Source organism: Dreissena polymorpha, chromosome 3, assembly GCF_020536995.1.
Source record: "Dreissena polymorpha isolate Duluth1 chromosome 3, UMN_Dpol_1.0, whole genome shotgun sequence".
Classification (NCBI taxonomy): domain Eukaryota; kingdom Metazoa; phylum Mollusca; class Bivalvia; order Myida; family Dreissenidae; genus Dreissena; species Dreissena polymorpha.
This window is the reverse complement of record NC_068357.1, coordinates 129,313,449-129,339,547: the sequence shown is the minus strand read 5'-3', so window position 1 is coordinate 129,339,547 and position 26,099 is coordinate 129,313,449. Positions and strand designations below refer to the sequence as shown.

Below are 26,099 nucleotides of genomic sequence, written 5' to 3'. Positions count from 1 at the left end.
CCCATATGGGGGGCATGCATGTTTTACAAACAGCCCTTGTTTAGAAAAGACTCAGATTTTCATATTGCTTTGTACAGGTCAAGTACATTTTTTGCTCAAAATGAAATATCAATGATCACATTTTGATTAGAAAAGCCGCTAATTAGTCCCCTTATGGTGAAACAGGAGTGGGACTTAAGGTTTGCGCTCTGTGTGTCTGTCAGTCTGTCGCACTTTTCTGGATCCTGCAATAACTTAAAAAGTTCTTATTATGCCCCCCCTTCGAAGAAGAGTGGGTATATTGTTTTGCTCATGTCGGTCCGTCCGTATGTATGTCCGTATGTCCGTCCACCAGATGGTTTCTGGATGATAACTCAAGAACACTTAGGCCCAGGATCATGAAACTTCATAGGTACATTGATCATGACTCGCAGATGACCCTTATAGATTTTGAGGTCACTAGGTCAAAGGTCAAGGTCACAGTGACCCGAAATAGTAAAATGGTTTCCGGATGATAACTCAAGAACACTTATGCAACTAGGATCATGAAACTTCATAGGTAGATTGATCATGACTGGCAGATGACCCCTATTGATTTTCAGGTCACAAGGTCAAAGGTCAAGGTCACAGTGACCGGAAAAAGTAAAATGGTTTCCGGATGATAACTCAAGAACGCTTATGCCTAGGATTATGAAACTTCATAGGTACATTGATCATGACTCGCAGATGACCCCTATTGATTTTCAGGTCACTAGGTCAAAGGTCAAGGTCACGGTGACCCGAAATAGTAAAATGGTTTCCAGATGATAACTCAAGAACGCTTATGCCTAGGATCATGAACTTGATAGGTAGATTGATCATGACTCGCAGTTGACCCCTATTGATTTTCAGGTCGCTTGGTCAAAGGTCAAGGTCACGGTGACCCGAAATAGTAAAATGGTTTCTGGATGATAACTCAAGAACGCTTATGGCTACGATCATGAAACTTCATAGGTACATTGATCATGACTCGCAGATGACCCCAATTGATTTTGAGGTCGCTAGGTCAAAGGTCAAGGTCACGGTGACCCAAAAAATTAAAATGGTTTCCGGATGAAAACTCAAGAACGCTTATGCCTAGGATCATGAAACTTGATAGGTACATTGATCATGACTGGCAGATGACCCCTATTAATTTTCAGGTCGCTTGGTCAAAGGTCAAGGTAACGGTGACCTGAAATAGTTAAATGGTTTCCATATGATAACTGAAGAACGTTTATGCCTAGGATCATGAAACTTGATAGGTAGATTGATCATGACTCGCAGATGACCCCTATTGATTTTCAGGTCACTAGGTCAAAGGTCAAGGTCACAGTGACAAAAAACATATTCACACAATGGCTGTCACTACAACGGAAAGCCCATATGGGGGCATGCATGTTTTACAAACAGCCCTTGTTTGTTCATGAAATTTGAAATGTGGACAGATGCCAATATGGAGATTATGCATGTTATTTCGTTTTGTTATAAGTCAAGAATTCTGGTTGCTATGGCAACACATAGACTAGAAATATTGCTGAAAATGGTGGATCCTGCGATAACTTCAAAAGTTCTTCTTATTTTTTCATGAAACTTGAAACATGGATAGATGGTAATATGGCGATTGTGCACGTCATTTCATTTTGTTTATTTTGTTCCTCTCTCTAAAATAGCTACCAGTAGGAGACTTATTGCTTGGCAATAATCTTGTTTTTTATGCCCCGGGATCGAATGATGGGGGGCATATGTTTTTGGCCACCCTCTGTCTGTTATTGTATGTCTCTGTCTGTCATTGCATGTGTGTGTCTGTCCCAAAACTTGAACCTTGGTCATAACTTTTGCAATATTGATGATAGCAACTTGATATTTGGCATGCATGTGTATGGAGCTGCACATTTTGAGTGGTGAAAAGTCAATGTCATCCCTCAAGGTCAAAGGTCAAATAAATGGCTTCAAAACGGGCTAGTAGGGGGCATTGTGTTTCACAAACACGGCTCTTGTTTATAACTTTGCTGAGACAATTTAACCCAATTATGAGCACAATATCATGGTACATGTAGTTAAGTATATTTTTGCATCCCCACAGGAGCTGGCACGAACTGGAAGTTGTTTTCTCAGCTGAAGAACGAGAACATAGGCAATGAGAAACCAGACTACTTCACATCCAAGGGCACAGTAGTGTTTATGAGGAAGGAAAATTCCATGTACCAGGTTAGACCAGCAGTGTACTATTGGGGGTCACGTGTGTCATGCTTAGAGCATGTATATATCCTGTATGTGGTGATAGTATAATAGGGTGAGGTTTTTCATAGCAAATAAAAAAAAAAATTAACCATTTTAATAATTGTGTCGAGGGTTTAAATTTGAAATGTATCTTTTCATAGAGCTTTCAATAACTATTAAAGTTCATAGCCATAAAATACTTAAACATGTATGAATAAACATTATTTATAACATTTAAATGTTAGTTTTTCCAAAATATGATTGCAAATGCTTTATGTAAAAAGTTGTTTTAGCTTATTCTACATGACGAAGTTTATTTAAATCTAATTTAGCCCCTATCACTAACTTACTTACTTCTGTTATTGAAGATGTTCACTAAAAAATTAGTACATACATTATTTAGTTTCAGTACAATAAGCACATTCCAGTTACTGCAGGGGTATTTTGAAGTGCAAAATACTACTTAAACAATCAGTTTTCTGTTAATATATACAATTGAGGATCGTTGATTATAAACATTTGAGATCAGCAAAAGATTGATGGTGCTAAAACTTTTTACAAGGCCTTAAATAGATATTAAGCTTCATTGCAGTTGTGAGATAAGCACTTATTGTATGTGAAAATGTAGGTGTGACTAGAATTTTAAGTCCTGATCAAAACAAATTTGAAATAGCTTTGAAAAAGCTTATTAGACAGATATTAGTCCCCTACCGTAGAAACCGGAGGGGACTTATGGTTTTCCTTTAAGTCCGTCACATTTTTCTGGATCCTGTGTTAACTTTGAAAGTTCTTCATATTTTTGCATGAAACTTGAAACATGGATAGATGGCAATATGGACATTATGCACATCATTTCATTTTGTTCCTACATCAAGAATTCTGGTTGCTATGGCAACAAATAGATTAGAAATATTGCTGAAAATGGTGTAGTTTCACCGGTTGGTGACTTTTATTGCTTGGCAATAATCTTGTTATTTCTATTAAACATTGTTCAAATTAGCAGTGTTCAACTGTATTTCCGCTTGATGTTTTTATGCCCCCACATCGAATGATACTTTTTGGCCTGTCTGTCTGTCGTATGTGTGTGTCCCAAAACTTAACCCTTGGTCATAACTTTTGCAATATTGAAGATAGCAACTTGATATTTGGCGTGCATGTGTATCTCATAGAGCTGCACATTTCGAGTGGTGAAAGGTCAAGGTCATTCTTCAAGGTCAAAGATCAAATATATGGCTTCAAAGTGCAGTAGGGGGCAGTGTGTTTCACAAACACAGCTCTTGTTTTAATGGATGATGTAATGTGTTTGGCAGGCTTGTCCATCAGAGAGCTGCAACAAGAAGGTTGTGGACCAGGGGAACGGCATGTACCGCTGTGAGAAGTGTCAGACAGAGTTTCCAAAGTTCAAATGGAGGATGATCCTCTCGGTAAGTTATGGAACACAATTTAATATCAGGACTGTACTAATACTGGTCTGGTCTTGCTAGCTCACCTGTGTCTATTATGGCTCAATTGGTCATCGTCGGCTCTGGTTCTACTTACATGTAACCCGGGTTCTTTTAAGTACACTTACATGGAACCCTTGTATGGTAATTGTACTAAAACGTACAGGGAAATGTTATGCTAAATCGGTCATTATTGGCTTAAAAAAAAAAAAATTATATTCACATATATGTCAATTTGCTGTTAAATTGCCTCTATATTATCGAAGTTCATACTAAAAAAGCATGTTATGAAGTTGATTTTCAGGGCTCGTGCTGTCGTTTGCCATTTGAGCCATTTGCGAAAATATTGAGAATTTGACTCAAGAAAGTTCTGATTTGCAAAAATGCTAAAATCTCATAAAATTTCATAAAAAATATCTGGCATTTAAATCCAGACTGATTTTCTATATTTTTCTCATTGTCTCTCTTTGTTTGAAAGTGTTCGCAATTTGAACAATAAACGAAAACTGGTCTGCACCAGAACATAAGACATCGCTTGACCTTATTGTTATTGAAGCTCACGTGGTAGCTGGCCAATCATCATTGAGTTTGCTCACACATACTATTTGGTCATAATGCGCAGACACTGTATACTGGGAATACACAGTTAATACTCAGTTGATATTGTCGTCTGCCAAAAATATAGCAGCAGATGGCGAATGTCGTATTAAAAGATAAACACATGAAAAAAGAAGCGCAACAATCATTAATTTGTAAGCTGATCACTTTACACCTTTCTACTGACTAACGATATGAATTAAAGGATGATAATTAGTTCTATGTTGATGATGTTAAACCTTTCTGCCGATTATCGTTTGAAATTAAATGGTGATAATTAAGTTGTTTTTTACCCACAAACTATGCTATTGTAAAGCAATATGTCATCCAAATTGTATATTAATAACATTTTTGCTAGGTTACTGGTTTTCATTTTCTGCAATCAAACGATATGCTCATCTTATTTCAAGTTCAAAACGAAAACAATTTTTCGGACTGTCATTTTCGGATACATTATTTTTCGTCAATTATAATTTATTTTCGAAGTTCTTTATAGAAGAAATAGAATGACGAATACACATGCAGTGATACAAATGATGTGGTTTATATTATTTTGAATTGTATTCACCTGAAATTGCAATTGAATAGAACAATTAGTAAGGGCTCTGGGTGGGGTGGGGGGCTCTTAGTGCTGCAACAATACGCCAAAAACCGTATTGCAATATATTGTCAGTTCAAAAACCCGTATTGCAATATATCGCAATATATTGCTAACTTGTACCAAAATTATAACTTGCCAATTACCCGATAATCCCATAAATTCCAATTTTAAAGCAAATTCTGGTAAATATTTACTATAAATGTGCTCAAGAATAATAAGAAACACAAACATTCGCAAATTTTCTTAAGTATCAAATACATTTTTGCAATTGTTACTATTTAAAGATGTGATGAAATAACGTCCAACCGGGGCGTTTTTCCCACTGAACACGCGTAATTCTGAATCTGAATCTGAATCTGAATGGATACGTTGAAGTGACCAAGTTTGGCTTTTATTCAATTCAGCTGACGTGATGTTCCCGTTTGTATACAACACAAAATACACCCATACTTTCCATGCGACGTTCTACATGTCTGTATAATTTTCGCGCGCTTTGAGACAAAGGATAAAGCACTTTTTATTTGACGCTATAATTTTTTATTGTCGCGTTAGCATTTAAATTTGGAAGCGTGTTTCCGAAATTCGGATTACAAATAATGCTCAAATCAGAATCGAACGAAACATTTACAGCTGTGCGAAGTTAATTCAACGATAATCTGTTCAAAAGCATCGAATGAATGCTCCCATGTAACAACGCTACTCCGTATAATACACTTTTTATAATGCTATTTTTACGTAAAAAATAATTTACACTGCTTTGTTTTGTTTACCTTTTTATCATTATTTCGGATGGCTTTTCTGGACGAAATGTGAATGAATTTTTGTAAAATTTTCGTACCGGTATGATGAAAATCATATCGCAATACAATATGCGGATTGCGTATTGCGATATATACCGATATACCGGTATATTGTTGCAGCCCTAGGGGCTCTACCCTTGGGTTCCTACGGCTTGGGTTCTAAGACCCCTGGCCTAATTTTCAGGATTTCAAATTTGGGACAATCGACAGCACTGTTAAATGAACATGTATAAAGTAACATGTTTGTACTTTGACAAGTGCCTTAATAATTATTTCTATATTAAAAAACTGCATGTTATATTATGATATTTGATATGCCCTAGTTGTCATTAAAAGAAATATAAACAAGTTGATATTATTATTTGAAAACCAGTTTTCGCGCTTCGAAGAAAACTGGTTGGCTCAAAGAAATATTGGTCAGCGCTAGCCCTGTTTTTAAAAAAAGTTTGTTTAAGATCAACAATATCGTTTTACAACATTGGATTTTGGGCAGGAATTTGACTTTGGTACAGTGTAATATGAATCCAGTATCTTTAAGTATATTTACCATACCCGGGGTACATGTAAGTATACTTAAAGAGTACCTGGGGTACATGTAAGTATTTTTAGAGCTGACAACGACCAATCAAGCCCTATTATGATGATTTTGAGCTGTTGGGATACCATTAAGTCTGCCATATAGTGTGTGCGTGTGTGATTCAGTCATTTTTATGCCCCCAGTAGGGTGGCATTTAGCAGTTGAACTGTCCATCAGTGTGTCAGTCAGTATGTCAGTCTGTCCGTCTGTCTGAAAACTTTAATGGCCATAACTTTTTCAATAATGAATATAGCAACTTGATATTTGGCATGCATGTGCATCTCAGGGAGCTGCACATTTTTGGTGGTGAAAGGTGAAGGTCAAATGTCATATATATGGCGTCTGTCCGTCCGAAAACTTTAACATTGGCCTTTTTCTTTAATGGCCATAACTTTTTCAATATTGAATATAGCAACTTGATATTTGGCATGCATGTGCATCTCAGGGAGCTGCACATTTTGGGTTGTGAAAGGTGAAGGTCAAGGTCATCCTTCAAGGTCAAATGTCTAATATATGGCGTCTGTCTGTCCGTCCAAAAACTTAAACATTGGCCATAACTTTTTCACTTTTGAAGATAGCAACTTGATATTTGACATGCATGTGTATCTCATGGAGCTGAACATTTTGGGTGGTGAAAGGTCAAGGTCATCCTTCAAGGTCAAATGTCAAATATATGGCGTCTGTCTGTCCGAAAACTTTAACATTGGCCTTAACTTTTTATGCCCCCGGATCGAAAGATCGGGGGTATATTGTTTTTGGCCTGTCTGTCATTGTATGTGTGTGTGTGTCCCAAAACTTTAACCTTGGTCATAACTTTTTCAATATTCAAGATTAGTGCTGCAACAATACGCCAAAAACCGTATTGCAATATGTTGTCAGTTCAAAAAAACGTATTGCAATATATCGCAATATATTGCTTACTTGTTCCAAAATTATAACTTGCCAATTACCTGAAGGCTGATAATCCTGTATATTCCAGTTTTAAAGCAAATTCTGGTATACAGGCTGTCAAGCGGTCATACTTTTTCCTACTTTTTCCTACTATTTCCTACTTTTTCATCAGGATCCTACTTTTTCCTATTTTTTTACCAAATCTTCCTACTATTCCTACTTTTTATACGCCCGTATAAAATACGGGACGTATTATGTGAAACCCCTTGGCGGCGGGCGGGCGGGCGGCGGGCGGGCGGGCGGCGGGCGGCGGGCGGAAGGCATCACTTTGTCCGGACTCTAATTCAAATTGTATTCATCCGATCTTCACCAAACTTGGTCAGCAGTTGCATCTAGTTGATATCTAGGCCAAGTTCGAATATGGGTCATGCCGGGTCAAAAACTAGGTCATAGGGTCAATAAGTGCATTTTCAAAGGGGCCACTTTGTCCGGACTCTATTTCAAATTGTATTCATCCGATCTTCACCAAACTTGGTCAGCAGTTGCATCTAGTTGATATCTAGGCCAAGTTCGAATATGGGTCATGCCGGGTCAAAAACTAGGTCATAGGGTCAATAAGTGCATTTTCAAAGGGGCCACTTTGTCCGGACTCTATTTCAAATTGTATTCATCCGATCTTCACCAAACTTGGTCAGCAGTTGCATCTAGTTGATATATAGGCCAAGTTCGAATATGGGTCATGCCGGGTCAAAAACTAGGTCATAGGGTCAATTAGTGCATTTTCAACGGCGCCACTTTGTCCGGACTCTAATTCAAATTGTATTCATCCGATCTTCACCAAATTTGGTCAGAAGTTGTGTCTAGATGATATGTAGGTCAAGTTCAAATATGGGTCATGCCGGGTCAAAAACTAGGTCACGAGGTTACTTAGTGCATTTCAAGCATTTAGCATGGTGTCCGCTCTCTAATTGAAGTAGTTTTCATCTGATCTTCACCTAATTTGGTCAGAAGTTGTGTCTAGATGATATGTAGGTCAAGTTCGAACATGGGTCATGCCGGGTCAAAAACGAGGTCACATAGTGCATTTCAAGCATTAAGCATGTTGTCCGCTCTTTAATTGAAGTAGTTTTCATCTGATCTTCACCAAATTTAGTCAGATGTTACATCTAAGTGATATCTAGGTCAAGTTCAAATATGGGTCATGCCGGGTCAATAACTAGGTCTTGAGGACACTTTCAAGCATTGAGCATGGTGTCCAAAACCTTCGAACGGGCGTATCTTGTGACAGTTTGGCACTCTTGTTCATTTTCAATTAAGAATATTTTTTTTAAGAGTTTATTTAGTAAACTTGCAGGATGAATGAATCAATGGCATGACTGTATCCCTGGTAATGTGCATTCATCTAGATGAGACCTGACAATTAACCCATGCTGACTGTCTTCTAGCACCTCTTCAGGAAGCATAAATATTTATTTCTTATGTAACTTTTGAAAATATTGACAATTTTTTTAAAGTAACAATAGTGCCTTGTTTACTTCCTTAGCATTTGTACACTGCAGACTTCACATACCTTTAATACACAGTTCCCAGTGATGCAAGAGCTGAGGGCACCCATTGTTTATTCCAGTTTTATTTTGTCTCTATTGACAACAATTTGACAAAACCTTATGCATATTTACATGATATTGCTGTTTGGAATGTAGAGATATAGAGATACCATGTATTGTATGAGTGGTTATGAAATATGGAATTTATTACACAAGTTATTGGAAAAAGATAAAACTGATGCTTTGCTGAGTTTTCATCATTTAAAAATATAATGTAATAAATTCTGTATTACATGACAACAGATATGATGTTCTATTGATATCATAGGCACATCATGTTTAGTAATTAAAAATAAATGCACAGAGCCTAAATGTCCCGATACATTTTTATGCTCCCGGTAGGGTGGCATATAGCAGTTGTACTGTCAGTCCGTTTGTCTGTCTGTCTGTCTGTCTGTCTGTGTGTCTGTCAGCAAACTTTAATATGGGCCATAACTTTTGCAATATTGAAGATAGCAACTTGATATTTGGCATGCATGTGTATATCATGGAGCTGAACATTTTGAGTGGTGAAAGGTGAAGGTCATCCTTCAAGGTCAAAAGTAAAAAAGTACAATCCAAGGGAGGTAATAAGCTTTAAAAGGGAGATATTTTCTAAACCTGCCAAATGATATATTGAAATTTTATTTCAAAGCGGCGCAATAGTGGGCATTGTGTTTCTGACAAACACAGTTCTTGTCTAATGATGCCATAGTTAGTGAGGTAACTTCAAGGTGTTACAGCGTAGTATTAAAATTATTTAACGGCATTATTACACTCCGGCGAAGTAATCAATACCGTAATGAAAAAACCATTATTTGAAACTGGAATAAACAATGTAGTGCAACTGTTCCAATCAATGATGTCATAAAAGATGTCAGGTGATAAGGTCCTATCTCCAGTTGCGTAATCTGCTCTGCAATGACCAGTGAGTTTGAATGTAACTTAAGTTATTATAACTGCACCCTATTGTCAATTTAAAGGTTTCACAATGTAGCTGTAGCAGAGCATTGACACTGCTTTATATACTAGTATTAATCTTGTTCAACAAGTTGGTGTATCACTAAATAAATTTGGTCTTCTGCTTAAGGATATAACATGCACACTATATTACCATTTTTATTGCACAATATATTACCATTTTTATATCGATACACAGAAGACCTCTAACCACTTATTGGATGATACACCAAAATGAACAGCATCTACTTATACTTCTTTAACAGGGTAGCTTTGCTTGAAACTTAATTATCATAGATGCACTATAAGTGCTAAAATGCCTAGTGGGAAAACAAAGTTTAACCCTTCATGGATGGAGAAGTTGGACAACAGTGGAAAAACACTTGGATCATGGTGCAAGAGAGATACCGGCAATGAGTTTGCAAGATATTGTACTGTCTGAATGAAGTCCATCTTGTTGTAATTCTGGTGCTAATCAACTGATAAGTCATGCAGATGGATAAAAACACAAGGAAAACATGAAATACATGCATGATAATTCACAAAAGCGTGGAAGTGCCCCAAAGCCAAGCAGCTCTCAGGGTGGTGGGGATAAATATATCTGTATGCAAGTACAACCATCACACAAGAAACAGATACAAAAGGCTGAAATCCTCTCGGCCCTTAAGGTAGCTTCAAGTGGGTATCCATAAAGAACATGTGATGGCACTCCTGCTCTGTTTCAAGCTATGTTTCATGGACCTGTGTCTAAAAAATTAGTATTATGTATTCCTACTTTTGAGGGAAAAGTTCCTACTATTTCCTACTTTTTTCCTACTTTTCTTGCAAAAGTAGTTCCTATTTTTTCCTACTTTTTGAAAAAAGGTCACTTGACAGCCTGGGTATATATTTACTATAAATGTGCTCAAGAATAACAAGAAACACAAACATTCGCAAATTTTCTTAAGTATCAAATACATTTTGGCATTCGTTACTATTTAAAGATGTGATGAAATAACGTCCAACCGGGGTGTTTTTTTCCACTGAACACGCGTAATTCACCTGACGTGATGTTCCCGTTTTTATACAACACAAAATACACCTGTACTTTCCATGCCACGTTCTACATGTCTGTATAATTTTCGCGCGCTTTTTATTGAGACAAAGGATCAAGCTCTTTTTATTTGACGATATAATTTTTTATTGTCGCATTAGCATTTAAATTTGGAAGCGTAATTCCGAAGTTCGGAATACAAATTTAATAATGCTCAATTCAGAATTGAACAAAACATTTACAGCTGTGCGCAATTAATTCAACGATAATCTGTTCAAAAGCATCGAACGAATGCTCCGATGTAACAACGCTACTCCGTATAATACACTTTCAGAATGCTATTTTTACAGAATTTTTTTTTTACACTGCTTCGTTTTGTTTACCTTGTTATCATTATTTCGAATGGCTTTTCTGGACGGAATGTGAATGATTTTTTTTTAAATGTTCGTACCGGTATGATGAAAATCGTATTGCAATACAATATGCAAATTGCGTATTGCGATATATACCGATAAACCGGTATATTGTTGCAGCACTATTCAAGATAGCAATTTGATATTTGGCATACATGTGTATCTCATGGAGCTGCACATTTTGAGTGGTTAAAGGTCAAGGTCATCCTTTAAGGTCAAAGGTAAAAAAAACAAATTCAAAAACTTAAACCAAAACTTTAACCTTCTTCATAACTTTTGCAATATTGAAGATAGCAACTTGATATTTGGCATGCATGTGTATCTCATGGAGCTGCAAATTTTGAGATGTGAAAGGTCAAGGGCATCCTTCAAGGTCAAAGGTCAAATTTATGGCTTCAAAGCAACGCAAAAGGGGTCATTGTGTTTCTGACAAACACATCTCTTGTTCAATATTGAAGATAGCAACTTGATATTTGGCATGCATGTGTATCTCGTGAAGCTGCACATTTTGAGTGGTGGAAGTTCAAGGTCAAGGTAATCCTTCAAGGTCAAAGGTAAAAATTTTTTAATCAAAGCAGCGTTCTCATGAAGCTTCACATTTTGAGTGGTGGAAGTTCAAGGTCAAGGTCATCCTTCAAGGTCAAAGGTAAAAAAAAACCATTCAAAGCGATGTTCTCATGAAGCTGCACATTTTGAGTGGTGGAAGTTCAAGGTCAAGGTCACCCTGCAAGGTCAAAGGTCAAAATAATAATAATAAAAAAAATTCAAAGCGACGCAATAGGGGGTATTGTGTTTCTGACGAACACATCTCTTGTTTATCTTTAAAAAAATATCTCTTCAGTTTTGTAGAATTAAGGAAAGTTTTAAGCAGTAGTCCTTGTGTGGTCCTCTATGAAGATTGTTTAAATTGTTCGAAGATTGTTTAAATTGTAAGGGTGTAACGGTACTCCGTGGGACAGTATATCTTAATAGTCTCCCTCGGTACGGTTCATGATGCGCCCCAAGTCCGAACGGTAAGGCATTTTCCATGACGCATTTCAAAGGAAGTAACTGTAATACGCCCAAAAAAATGGCGGAAGTTGTATTGAAATCAACTCCAGCGAGCTTCAAATAAACAATATGAAAGCATTTTGTGTTATCAGTAAGAAAGTGGTAGGCGTTTAACATTTGCTTTATATCAAGACTTTAGTTGCTACGAATTTCCTAAGCAGGAGCTGTAATTTTGTGATTCCGCTGAGAATTTCGCAAATTCTTTGAAACCATTAAAATTAAATTTCAACCACTCAAAAATGTCGCCTTTGTCACGAAACAAGCTGCAATATTTGACTGGTTCTAAGAATTGCGCTTAGAGTTTTTACGGCACAAGCAAAGATAGCCAGTTTGACTAGTTGGTAAACACGTTTAATTTTATGTTAAATAATCTATCAAAGTAAAAGAAACATTAAGCAGTCTGTATTTGTAAAACATATTAATAGTTTCATGTTTAATCAAAGTTTTAGATTTGTAAATAATAATAACTAATTGTTAATGTGTGTACTTTCATGACATTATATGGTATTTTGTATATTGTATGACACATATGTAGAGGTCTTAAAAAAAATTAAAAAATGGTTTCAAATGGTTTGTATGTTGTTTTCATCTGACAATACGTATCGCAATACGTATTGTATCGTTCACACTCTACCGCGCTACGTATCATATCGTAAGGTGAGCAGATCGTGACACCCTTATTCAATTGTTCTGATCCCTTGATTTATGACATGATTGGGCTCAAAAAACTTGTTTTATGCTCCCGGAAAATTTTGCCAGTTTGTCCTTACTTCCTTCTATCACACTTTTGTTACAGTTTCTCATAGCGCCTTCAATATTTTACCGATCTCTTACATACAAATGTATTTGGCATGGACCTCTACCTTTTGATGAGGTTTAAAGTCACTGGGGTCAAGGTCAAGGCAACTGAGACTAATAATAGTTTTTTCGTCACACTTGTGACAGTTTGTCATAGGGCCTTCAATATTTTTCTGATCTCTTACATATTTGGCATGTAGGTATTTTGCATTGACCTCTACCTTTTGATGAGGTTTTAAATCACTAGGGTCAAGGTCATGAGGCTCATAATAGATTTTCTCAAGATCAAACATGGGGAGCATCCATCGTTTTCAACGATACTTGTTTTGTGTATGTTTTTTATTACAATAAGATATTGCAAGGGCAAAAGGTTTTATGCATGGTATTTGGCATGGTATTTTGGTCCTCTACAAAGTTTATTATCCCCCGCCAGAGGCGAAGGGATATTGTTTTGGCGTTGTCCGGCCCTCCGTCCGTCGGGCACTTTTGTGTCCGGAGCCATATCTTGGAAGTGCTTTGGCGGATTTCATTGAAACTTCGTATGAGTTTATATATATGCATAAGAGGATGATGCACGCCAAATGGCATTGTACACCATCTGTTAAAATCAGAGTTATGGCCCTTTGTATCTTGAAAAAATGCTTTTTACTATAGGCACTTTTGTGTCCGGAGCCATATCTTGGAAGTGCTTTGGCGGATTTCATTGAAACTTGGTATGAGTATATATATGGATAAGAGAATGATGCAAGAGTTATGGCCCCTTTTATCTTGAAAAAATGCTTTTTACTATAGGCACTTTTGTGTCCGGAGCCATATCTTGGAAGTGCTTTGGCGGATTTCATTGAAACTTGGTATGAGTTTATACCCCGCCAGAGGTGGAGGGATATTGTTTTGGCGTTGTCCGGCTGTCCGTCCATCACTTTTGTGTCGGAGCCATATCTTGGAAGTGCTTTGGCGTATTTCATTGAAGCTTCGTATGAGTATATATATGCATAAGAGGATGATTCACGCCAAATGGCATTGTACACCATCTGTTAAAAACAGAGTTATGGCCCTTTGTATCTTGAAAAAATGCTTTTTACTATAGGCACTTTTGTGTCTGGAGCCATATCTTGAAAGTGCTTTAGCGGATTTAATTGAATATTGGTATGAGTATATATCCCCCGCCAGAGGCGGAGGGATATTGTTTTGGCGTAGTCTGGCTGTCCATCCGTCACCTTTGTGTCCAGAGCCATATCTTGGAAGTGCTTTGGCGGATTTCATTGAAACTTCGTATGAGTATATATATGGATAAGAGGATGATGCACGCCAAATGGCATTGTACACCATCTGTAAATAACGGAGTTATGGCCCTTGGTATCTTGAAAAAATGCTTTTTACTATAAGGTTATAGCATCTCCATTAACCCATTCAGCCATAGCGTCGTATAAATGCGTCCAATTTATCTACAGTGGAGTTCCTAGCGTCGTATATAAATGCGTCCAATAATCTATACTCTACAACACTCTGAAATTGAGTGTATATAAACATTGAATGTTTTTTGTGGAAAACACACGACTTATAAATTCACCTAAATAAATTTTGAAGGCTCAAGAACCTTCCTCTGTCATAGTTTTGAGTAATTGTCCTCCGTCCGGCCATCTGTCAGAATGTTCATCTGTCCGAATTGCACCCATCCTCAAACAAAGCATATGTTGCGGGGTATATCAATTCTACGAATTTGCTTGTTCTAATTGCCTTGGGGTCACTAGTTTTAGATTTATAAATAATACATTGGAGAAACCTCTTATATTCCTCTTGTCTGAAACCGCATAGCCTGGGGCTTTGATATTTTCGTATCAAGAATCATCTTGAGGTCTTTTTCTCAGATACACGTTCATAGAATATTCTGAAGGACCTCTTATGTTTTGAGGGATACAGTTGAATTCTCAATTGTTGTAAACTAATGTCTATGGGAGTTTATTTGTATTGCATGTTCACAAAATGCTTGAAAATATTTTGTTATTATCAAACATCAAGTTTTTTTTAAGAAATCGTTGTTCATTGTTTTTAATTAACTAGGATGATGTAATATTAGGATAGTTGTGTTTTTTTTGGTGTCTCTCAATTCTGATCATTATTGTTAGCTCATCTATTTATTTATTTTTAAATGAGCTATTGTCATTACCTGAGCGTCTGCTTCGGTGCTGGTTAAGTTTTGTGTTTAGGTCCCCTTTTCTTATAAAAAATCAAAGCTATTGCATTCAAACATGGCACACTTACTTACTATCATGAGGGGACTTGGCAGGGAAAGTTATATAACTCTGGCTGGCATTTTGACAGCATTATGTGCCCTTTTTATACTTAGAAAATTGAAAATTCGGTTAAGTTTTGTGTTTAGGACCACTAAATTCCTAAGGTATCATACTTGCAACAATTACCAACAATCATAAGGGAACTGTGCAGGCAAAGTTATGTAACTCTGACTGGCGTTTTGACAGAATTTTGTGCCCTTTTTATTCTTAGAAAATTGAAAATTTTGTTAAGTTTGGTGTTTAGGTCAACTTTATTCCTAAAGTATCAAAGCTTTCATACTTGCAACACTTACTAACTATCATAAGGGGACTGTGCATGCAAAGTAATGTAACTCTTACTGGCATTTTCACAGAATTATGACCCCTTTAATACTTAGAAAATTGAAAGTTTATTCCTAAAGTATCAAAGCTATTGCTTTCATACTTGCAACACTTACTAACTATCATAAGGGGACTGTGCAGGCAAAGTAATTTAGCTCTGACTGGAATTTTGACAGAATTATGGCCCTTTTTTTACTTAGTAACTTTGAATATTTGGTTAAATTTTGTGTTGAGATACCATGTACAATAGTGGTTTTCTTTGTAATGTCGTGGGCGTTGATCTGTCTGCAGGTGAACCTTGCTGATCACACGTCTACACAGTGGGTGACCTGCTTCCAGGAGTCAGCCGAGTGTATCTTAGGAGTCAACGCTGACGAACTGGGCAACATGAAGGAAACCGTACGTAGTGGATTAGTGTGGATCTCTTACAATATTTGATTGTCTTCCTTTTCACAGTGGAACATATTCTTCCCTTTGAAACAATATTTTAAATAATGTGCTTTCCTGTTATTAGACTTAAATATTTGAAATTTACACCCCTGAACATAACACGCATACAATTTACCAATACTTCAGCATGATACTTAAGATAGTGTGTGGCAAATTAAATGACGTGATTGTTTTGAACACAAATTGAAGGACGCTCTTAATTATTAATGATTTGGTCGTATGCCAGTGTTTATTTACCCAGCCTATAAAGCTCACCTAGAGCACTGCAATATGTAACAAAAATTTAAAATCTGCTGGTTTCCAATATTTGTATTTTCAAAGAGCTTGTTTATTTCCCTATGTTGTAAATGTTCTTCATAAATATTTCAATTTTGTGTCAGAAATAATTTTTGAAATCAGTTTTTCTTTGGTATGAGATGAACTGTGTGAACATTGTTTAAATATATGGTTTATATGTTTTCAGAATGAAGTGGCCTATGATGTAGTTTATATGTATTCAAAATGAAGAGGCCTATGATGGTGTTTATACGTTTTTATGCTCCCCGAAATTTTCGGGGAGCATATAGTTGCCAGTTTGGGGTTCCTTACTTCTGTCACACTCTTGTTATAGTTTTTCATAGCGCCTTCAATATTTTTTTCCAATCTCTTACATATTTGGAATGTAGGTACCTTGCATGGACCTCTACCTTTCGATGATGTTTGGGGTCACTGGGGTTAAGGTAAAGGTCACAAGGGCTAAAAATAGATTTTTCTGTCACAATTTTGTTATAGTTTCTCATAGCGCCTTCAATATTTTTTCGATCTCTTACATATGTGGCATGTAGGTACCTTGCATGGACCTCTACCTTTTGATGAGGTTTGAGGTCACTGGTGTCAAGGTCAAGGTCTTCGAGGCTAAAAATAGATTTTTCTGTCACAATTTTGTTACAGTTTCTCATTCGGCCTTCAATATGTTACCGTTCTCTTTCATATTTGACATGTAGGTACCTTGCATGGACCTCTACCTTTTGATGAGGTTTAAGGTCACTGTGGTCAAGGTCATCGAGGCTAATAATAGATTTTTTGAGGTGGTTATTAACTCATCGATTGACAAAGCACATCATCGGGGAGCATCCATCAGTTTCACTGATATTCTTGTCAAAATGAAGTGGCCTTTGATGGTGTTTATATGTTTTCAAAATGAAGTGGCCTATGATGGTGTTTATATGTTTTCAGAATGAAATGGCCTATGATGGTGTTTTTGAAGCAGCAACTCACAAGACATACATATTCAAACTGAGAGCAAAGGTGGAAACCTACAATGTAAGTGCAAATAATCAATGAATGATTTTCTTTTTTAAAGTAACATAAATAATCAAAAGTAACGAATATTTTCACAAAATATTTTGTAAAATAAAATTAACCAAAAAAAAGAGTTTTCTTTTTAGCAATAGCTTTAATTAAAGCAATGTGATATGCTCTTTGTTATTTGTTTGTGGCACAATATATTCCATTAAAATTTCCCACAACTATATCTTTTCATACGCCACACGTTCACTAACTTGGTACATGAACATTTGTTGAATATATTGTCCCACAATTAACACACACACAATAAAGAGCAGTTTGTATATATGCTTTAATGCAGGAAAAATAAACACAAAATAAAGCATACACAGTGTTTTTTTTATGGCAATTTCGGGGCCGATATTCGGCCCCATTCCCCTCGAAAAAGAGTATATATTTTCCCCAATTTTGTACAAAAAATTCCCTCCAGAAGTAAAAAAAATAATTTTTTTTTTTTTTTTTTTTTTTTAGAAAGAACTGTCTTATTATAAATATATGATCTCTAATTTATAATGCTCCCCTTCGAAGAAGAGGGGGTATATTGCTTTGCACATGTCAGTCGGTCTTTCCGTCCGTCCACCAGGTGGTTTCCGGATGATAACTCAAGAACCTTAGGTTTAGGATCATGAAACTTCATGGGTACATTGATCATGACTCGCAGATGACCCCTATTGATTTTGAGGTCACTAGGTCAAAGGTCAAGGTCACGGTGACCCGAAATAGTAAAATGGTTTCCGGATGATAACTCAAGAACGCATATGCCTAGGATCATGAAACTTCATAGGTAGATTGATCATGACTTGCAGATGACCCCTATCGATTTTGAGGTCACTAGGTCAAGGTCACGGTGACCCGAAATAGTAAAATGGTTTCCAGATGATAACTCAAGAACGCATATGCCTAGGAACATGAAACTTCATAGTTAGATAGACCATGACTCGCAGATGACCCCTATTGATTTTGAGGTCAGTAGGTCAAAGGTCAAGGTCACGGTGACCCGAAATAGTAAAATGGTTTCCGGATGATAACTCAAGAACACATATGCCTAGGATCATGAAACTTCATGGGTAGATTGATCATGACTCGCAGATAACCCCTATTGATTTTGAGGTCACTAGGTCAAGGTCACAGTGACAAAAAACATATTCACACAATGGCTGTCACTACAACGGAGAGCCCATATGGGGGGCATGCATGTTTTACAAACAGCCCTTGTTCAATTAAATGTTGTAAATATTCAACCGATGCCTGCCACATTTTTGTTGATGATCTCACTGGGTAACATAGTGGGTGGGGTAAACATGATGACACACGCCGGAATAAGGAGAAGAACATTTAAATATAAGGGTTTATTGTATGAACCTGTATTAATTTTGTAAGGTAAGATAAGATGATTAAACTTTTCAACTCAAAACTACATTGTTTGTATTCGTCAAATATTCGGTTCGGGAGGTGGCGAATAACGAATACGACTCTTCCACAGCCGTATTAGAGTAATTTAAATATTCAAATGTATCGTAACAGCCCTACTGCTAATGAAACCATGTTACTTCATAGAAGACAGTTAAGTTCCTGATCAAATTGCTTGATGCTATCCTTCTGGCATATGGCTTAAGACCCATTTTTATGCCCCCGGATCGACTGATCGGGGGTATATTTGTTTTGGCCTGTCTGTCATTCTGTCTGTCTGTCATTATGTCCCAAAACTTTAACCTTGGTAATAACTTTTGCATTTATTGATGATAGCAACTTGATATTTGGCATGCATGTGTATCTCATGGAGCTGCACATTTTAAGTCGTTAAAGGTCAAGGTCATCCTTGAAGGTTAAAGGTCAAATATATGGCTTCAAAGCTGCACAGTTGAGGGCATTGTGTTTCACAAACACAGCTCTTGTTGCATGATGTAATGATGTGGTTAAGCGACCCAGTTGTTCAAATTTGATCAAAGCATGATGAGTGATATCTTTCTGAATGAATGTTTATTTCAGGGGGAGAGCAGATTGAAGGTCGTGTGCATGAATGCAAACCCGCTGAATTTTGTTGAGGATGGAAAACGGCTGTTGGACGAAATCAACAAACTCATGATTTGAACATCTGTTTGACCAAACTTGAACTAACTTGTAATTATCAAAGTGACTGAGGGTAACATAACATGGGGAAAAATATAAGATTTGCGGTACTGTAAAAATAAATGTAAACCCAGCATTGTTGATACCTTTCTTTACATGTTTTGAAATCATTTTGTGGTTGATATTTATTGTTGAATTCGCTGAGAATTTATGGAAAATTAACTTTTACCTTCTCCTATTTTCTATGCACACGTTGAAAACGTTTTGCATGAAATAATGTGTAAGTGGCTCTAAACATGTGTCCATTTTGATATAAGACAATATTTTCCATTACAATAGTGCTCACTTAAACAAATCATGTATATTTTGAGGGTTAAGGTTTTGATAGGAATATGTTTAAAATACCATTTCAAGTTTTACTGTTTACTGTATGGGGGGCAGATACATGACGTGTCGATGTGTATAGACATCAGAACCTGAGGAACTGGAACATTTAAAGTAATTTAAAATTCTGCTCGGCCTAATTCAGGTAAAATGTTACAAAATTAAAGATCAACCAATAATTTATAATCTTAAGTTGCTTATTTACATTTATCTCAGTTGTTTTCCTGTAAATGCTATGCTTATTGTCTTGTAAAAGTGCTGATGTTTCATGGTCAGATGTACATGTTTACAATTAGAAATATATCTAGATTTAAACTTTGTTTATGTTTTCAATGAAGGACAGAGTTCTAAACTCTGCAAACCACAATCTAATTTAATATGGGCACTATGTTGAAACAGTTAGTGAAACTTCCTGGTGTTTCTGTACCTTGAACATATTAAATTAATGCTTTGTTGCTTGCAGTGATAATAATAAATGCTAAATTTATTTGCACTCTCGATGTTTAGCTCAAAATGAACTTTTGAGATTGCCTTTTGCCAATGTGCTTCATGAAGTGTCAACATTAACCTTGAAAAAGTAGTTTGGGTCTGGTAGAAAATAGTGCTACTGCTGGATATATAATTTTATTTTCTAATTTTGGGCTACAGTGTAACCTTAGCTTTAGTTGACATTCCTTCTTTTTATGTCCCCCACTGTAGTAGTGGGGGACATATTGTTTTTGCCCTGTCTGTCTGTCTGTTGGTCTGTCTGTTGGTCTGTTTGCGCCAACTTTAACATTTTGCAATAACTTTTGCTATATTGAAGATAGCAACTTCATATTTGGCATGCATGTGTATCTCATGAAGCTGCACATTTTGAGTGGTGAAAGGTCAAGGTCATCCTTCAAGGTCAGAGGTCAAATATATGTGGCCAAAATCGCTCATTTTATGAAGACTTTTGCAATATTGAAGATAGCAACTTGATATTTGGCATGCATGTGTATCTCATGGAGCTGCACATTTTGAGTGGTGAAATGTCAAGGTCAAGGTCATCCTTCAAGGTCAGAGGTCAAATATATGTGGCCCAAATCGCTTATTTTATAAATACTTCTGCAATATTGAAGATAGCAACTTGATATTTGGCATGCATGTGCATCTCATGGAGCTGCACATTTTGAGTGGTGAAAGGTCAAGGTCATCCTTCAAGGTCAGAGGTCAAATATATGTGGCCCAAATCGCTTATTTTATGAATACTTTTGCAATATTGAAGATAGCAACTTGATATTGTGCATGCATGTGTATCTCATGGAGCTGCACATTTTGAGTGGTGAAAGGTCAAGGTCATCCTTCACAAGGTCAAGGTCATCCTACAAGGTCAAACATCATATAGGGGGACATTGTGTTTCACAAACACATCTTGTTGAAGATAAATACAACCTTTAAGAAATAATATGATAATGATGATGGTGCTGGTAATGGATTCACAAACATTAACAAAAACCTTAAGTTGGACCACTTAGCATTCATCTATGAGGACACCAGTTTACAACTTAGCATTCACCTAGAAGGGTACCAGCATAACACATAATGATAGCTTTCATCTATAAGGGTACCAGTTGACCATAGCTTTCATCTATAAGGGTACCAGTTGACCACAGCATTCATCTATAAGTTCAGGGGTGTGATTTTTCCGCGGATTTCTGCGGATCGGGTTGTCCCGGATGTCACTTCTGAGATTTGCGTAAATTCGTTTTAAAAAATGTGGGGGAGAGGGGCTACCACCGATTCCGCGGACGTATTTCATAAGCGGCCCGAAATATCCGCGGCCCGCGAAATCTCTCCGCATTTTACACTGGTAGATTCTGCCTTAGCATTTTTAAAACGAGCCAAATAATTGGCTGTCGTTTCCCAATCTTCCAATTAAAATCGTGTTCTTAAAATGCGCTCTGTGATTTGTTTACAAATGGCGCCGTTGTGAAGAGAAAATTAAGATTATTGAAATAACAAATAGCAATCGAATAAAACGACTGACATCACCTAGTCTGATAGGAATAATGAAATGTGTTTGTCAAAAAAGACTACGTTTTAGATACAAGCAACACATATTTTGTTAAGAAATGTGCCCACTGAATTTTTGTCACGGAAACCAGTGTTTGCAAATTGGAGTGTAGTCTACTCGGGAAGTAAAACAATTAAGAGAGTATCGTTCGAACATGGAAATAGACAAACATGATTTGATTTTTGTATGTCTGTGGGTCTGTGTATAATCAGATTCATATGCATATTCTGCTTTATTATGTTTGTCACGCTGTTCAGTTAACTGAAATAGCTTTGAACTGAGTGAAGATGTGAAATGCAAGATATTGAAAGGTAAACAAATTAAATATATTAATTTAACTCAGTTAATACATCATTAACACCAGAAGAACACTCAAGTGTGTTTGTTTATATTTAGTCTATTAACTGTCATTCAATACATTGAAAAACTGCTGCTATTGATCACAATAAATACTTACTTAACTGTTTACTTTGCATCCTCAGTATGTTAAATGTGAAGTTTAACAGGTTTTTATAAAGAAATATTGTTATGAAGTTCGAAAAGTTGTTTATTTTTATGTTTGTCATTGCGTTATGCGGGCCATTCGCAAAGTCAAAATCAGTCAACAGAATTTTCCTCCCCTCTGACTTTGCCTCAATCACACCCCTGAAAAATTAAGAGTACCAGTTGACCACAGCATTCATCTATAAGGGTATCAGTTGACAACTAAGAATTATTCTATAATGGTATCAGTTGACCACAGCATTCATCTATAAGGGTACCAGTTGACCACTAAGCATTATTCTATGAGTGCCAGTTGACCACTGCATGCATCTATAAGGGTACCAGTTAATCACTTAGAATTCATCTTTAAAGGTACCAGTTGACCTCTTAGCGTTCATCTATAAGGGTACCAGTTGACCACTAAGAATTTATAAGGGTACCAGTTGACCACAGCATTCATCTATGAGGGTACCAGTTTACAACTTCGCATTTATCTACAAGGGTACCAGTTGAACACATAGAATTTATATTAAAGGTACCATTTGACCACTTAGCATTTATCTATAAGGGTACCAGTTGACCCCTAAGCATTCATCTATAAGGTTACCAGTTAACCACTTAGAATTCATCTTAAAGGTTACCAGTTAACCACTTAGAATTCATCTTTAAAGGTACCAGTTGACCACTTAGCATTCATCTATAAGGGTACCCGTTGACCACTTAGAATTTATATTATAGGTACCATTTGACCACTTAGCATTTATCTATAAGGGTACCAGTTGACCACTAAGCATTCATCTATAAGGTTACCAGTTAACCACTTAGAATTCATCTTAAACGTTACCAGTTAACCACGTTGAATTCATCTTTAAAGGTACCAGTTGACCACTTAGCATTCATCTATAAGGGTACCAGTTGACCACATAGAATTTATATTAAAGGTACCATTTGACCACTTAGCATTTATCTATAAGGGTACCAGTTGACCACTAAGCGTTCATCTATAAGGTTACCAGTTAACCACTTAGAATTCATCTTAAAGGTTACCAGTTAACCACTTAGAATTCATCTTTAAAGGTACCAGTTGACTACAGCATTCATCTATAAGGGAACCAGTTTACAACTTAGCATTTATCTACAAAGGTACCAGTTGACAACTAAGAATTCATAATTAAAGGTACCAGTTTACCACTTAGCATCCCTCATAAGGGTACCAATTAACCTCTTAGTATTCATTTTTAAAGGTACCAGTTTACCACTTTATATTCATCTACAAGGGTACCAGTTATATAACGGCACCAGTTGACCACTAAGAATTCATCTATAAAGGTACCAGTTTACCACTTTAATTAATTATAAGGGTACCAGTTGACCACTCAAATTCATCTTTAAGGGCACCAGTTAACCACTTAGAATTCATCTTAAAGGGTACCTGTTAACCACTCAAATTCATCTTTAAGGGCACCAGTTAACCACTTAGAATTCATCTTAAAGGGTACCTGTTAACCACTTAGAATTCATCTTTAGGGGAACCAGTTATCCACTTTGAATTCATCTTTAAAGGTACCAGTTCACCACTTAGCATTCATCTATAAGGGTACCAGTTGACCAATAATAATTCATCTATAAGGGTACCAGTTGACCACTTAGCATTCATCTGTAAGGGTACCAGTTAACCACTTAGAATTCATCTTTAAAGCTACAGGATCATGTAAGTTTGGGGTTCCCAATTAAAAGTTAATGGATGTAAACGCCAGTAAGTGGTGCTTTTAATTTCAAATAACTTTTTTTTTTAATCTGAAGAATTTCAACTAGTGCATTAAAGACAGATTTTTATGCTGGTTATGGCAATGCAAAATACATCAGACTTACTTTATTTAATAAGCCTGTGTTCTTGTTAAAAAAATAATATTTGTGTACTGCACTGTTATGCTGACACAAACCAAAGACCTATAGATAACATATTCTATAGGTCTTTGATAAGTTCTAAACGGTGTGTTTTCATTTTGTCAAGCCCGTGCGAAAAACTCGTTGATTCTGCTCCCGGATTGCATTCATCTATTAAGGCCCGGTCACACCGAGGGTAACGGACGAGAAACGGACATAAAATCATTTTATTCCTTCGTGTCTTTTCTTATCCGGTGAATCCACTCCTTGTTCGGCGATGTCCGGTGACATCCGTTCCGTCCGTTGTGAAGTTTTGAGCTTGTTCAAAATTTTCCACCGGATAAAACGGGCAGAGACCTCCGTTTGATGTGCGGTCTTCATACGTTAGTTTGCGGTCTTCATACGTTAGTTTGCGGTTTGTTCGGAACTCGTGCGTTACACCTCCTGTACGTAGCCGGTTTATGTCCGTTAATGTCCGGTTGCCCTGGTCCACCACCGGGCAACTACCGGACTAATATTAGACTTGCAACGGATAAACAGCACTGTTCCGGACACCTAACGCATGCTCAACAGATAATAACTGACAACTAACGTATACAAAAGTGCGATAAGTGTGGCGGAACAAAACTGTTGACATACATTTAACCGTAATTAGCCTGTGGGTCGAAGTATCATTAAATTTTGGTACGCCTTGTGAGAAGGGCATGTGCAATAGAGTGTCGCGCTCGCATTGAAAATAAGAGTGTCAAGCCATCCTCGTGCAGGTCCATATTGGTTTTTTGGATGCATATCTGGCCATGCATCGTCTTGCTCAAAAGAGAGCAAGGAGACGGAGGCAGCGCAGATGGTGGATCAGGGCTTGGTTTGGCCCCGAGCGGAAGCGTCAGTTCGGTCTGTACGACCAACTTATGGTCGAACTACGACGAGAGGACCAATGCGCATTCATCAACTTCAACTTGTCTATGAACAATTGGGCGAACTCCGCGCATTTATAAGTAAAGACGATCTCAGAACACAGTTTATAACATCGCAGGACTATATATTCTATAGGTATTAAAAATACAAAGGGTCATCATTCTGCCTTTTTATCATTTTCATCACTTATGTGGTCACAACGAGTCCGACGCAAGCGTGACGTTGTAGTTAGTGTTTTAATTAAACAAGTCTTGCTTTACCTTTTTCGTTAATGTAACATGGCGGCAACGAGGCTAGTTTTAAAACGTTGAGTATGCAGCACTACTAAACGAAGATGTGCTTAAAACTTGCTGACACTGCGCAAGGTCGATTATGGTACGGTCTATTTGCGAAGCTGATTCTAGACAGTGAAGTTATGTTCGTTCAGACAAAATAAATGTATTTGCTGGTAAATTAATTGTAATTTATTTTCTTGCCCGTTTTCGGAGACCCGAGGTATTGTCATAGCCAGCTAGTCGTGTCGTCCGCGGACGGCGTCGTGCTAAAACCTTTACATTTTGCTCTAAAATCAAAGTGCTTCCACATACAACTTTGAAACTTCATATGTAGATGCACCTTGTTGAGTTCTACACATCACACCCATTTTGGGGTCACTAGGTCAAAGGTCAAGGACACTGTGACCTTTTTAAAAATCTGACAACCTTTCATTTATTCAAAACTGCACCCGCAGCCGAGCGTTGGCACCCGTTATGCAGTGCTCTGGTTAATTTAATTTTGAACATGCTTAAAAATACCGTAGTGTTGGTGATTTTGATTGTCCACATAGAGATATCGTCACTTGTAAAATGTTTGATTATAATACATTGATCGATCAAAGTCATCGATATATACTGTATAAAAAATGGAAAGCATTAAACAAATGGTTACGTTAGTTTGAGGTTCACGTTTGATTATCATTTTGTT

The 26,099-nt window shown here is 36.9% G+C and overlaps 1 protein-coding gene across 1 annotated transcript in view; it reads left to right on the top strand.

The window, feature by feature from the left end:
• Positions 1-20,128, top strand: part of LOC127871431 (replication protein A 70 kDa DNA-binding subunit-like) — a 61,925-nt gene extending 41,797 nt beyond the window's left edge. Inside the window, exons 11-15 of the mRNA XM_052414347.1 lie at positions 2,084-2,208; positions 3,531-3,644; positions 15,875-15,982; positions 17,249-17,335; positions 19,349-20,128. Of these exons, the coding sequence (XP_052270307.1) occupies positions 2,084-2,208; positions 3,531-3,644; positions 15,875-15,982; positions 17,249-17,335; positions 19,349-19,450 (536 nt within the window). The 3' untranslated portion in view covers positions 19,451-20,128. The remainder of the gene's footprint in view (positions 1-2,083; positions 2,209-3,530; positions 3,645-15,874; positions 15,983-17,248; positions 17,336-19,348) is intronic.
• Positions 20,129-26,099: the final 5,971 nt, after the last annotated feature.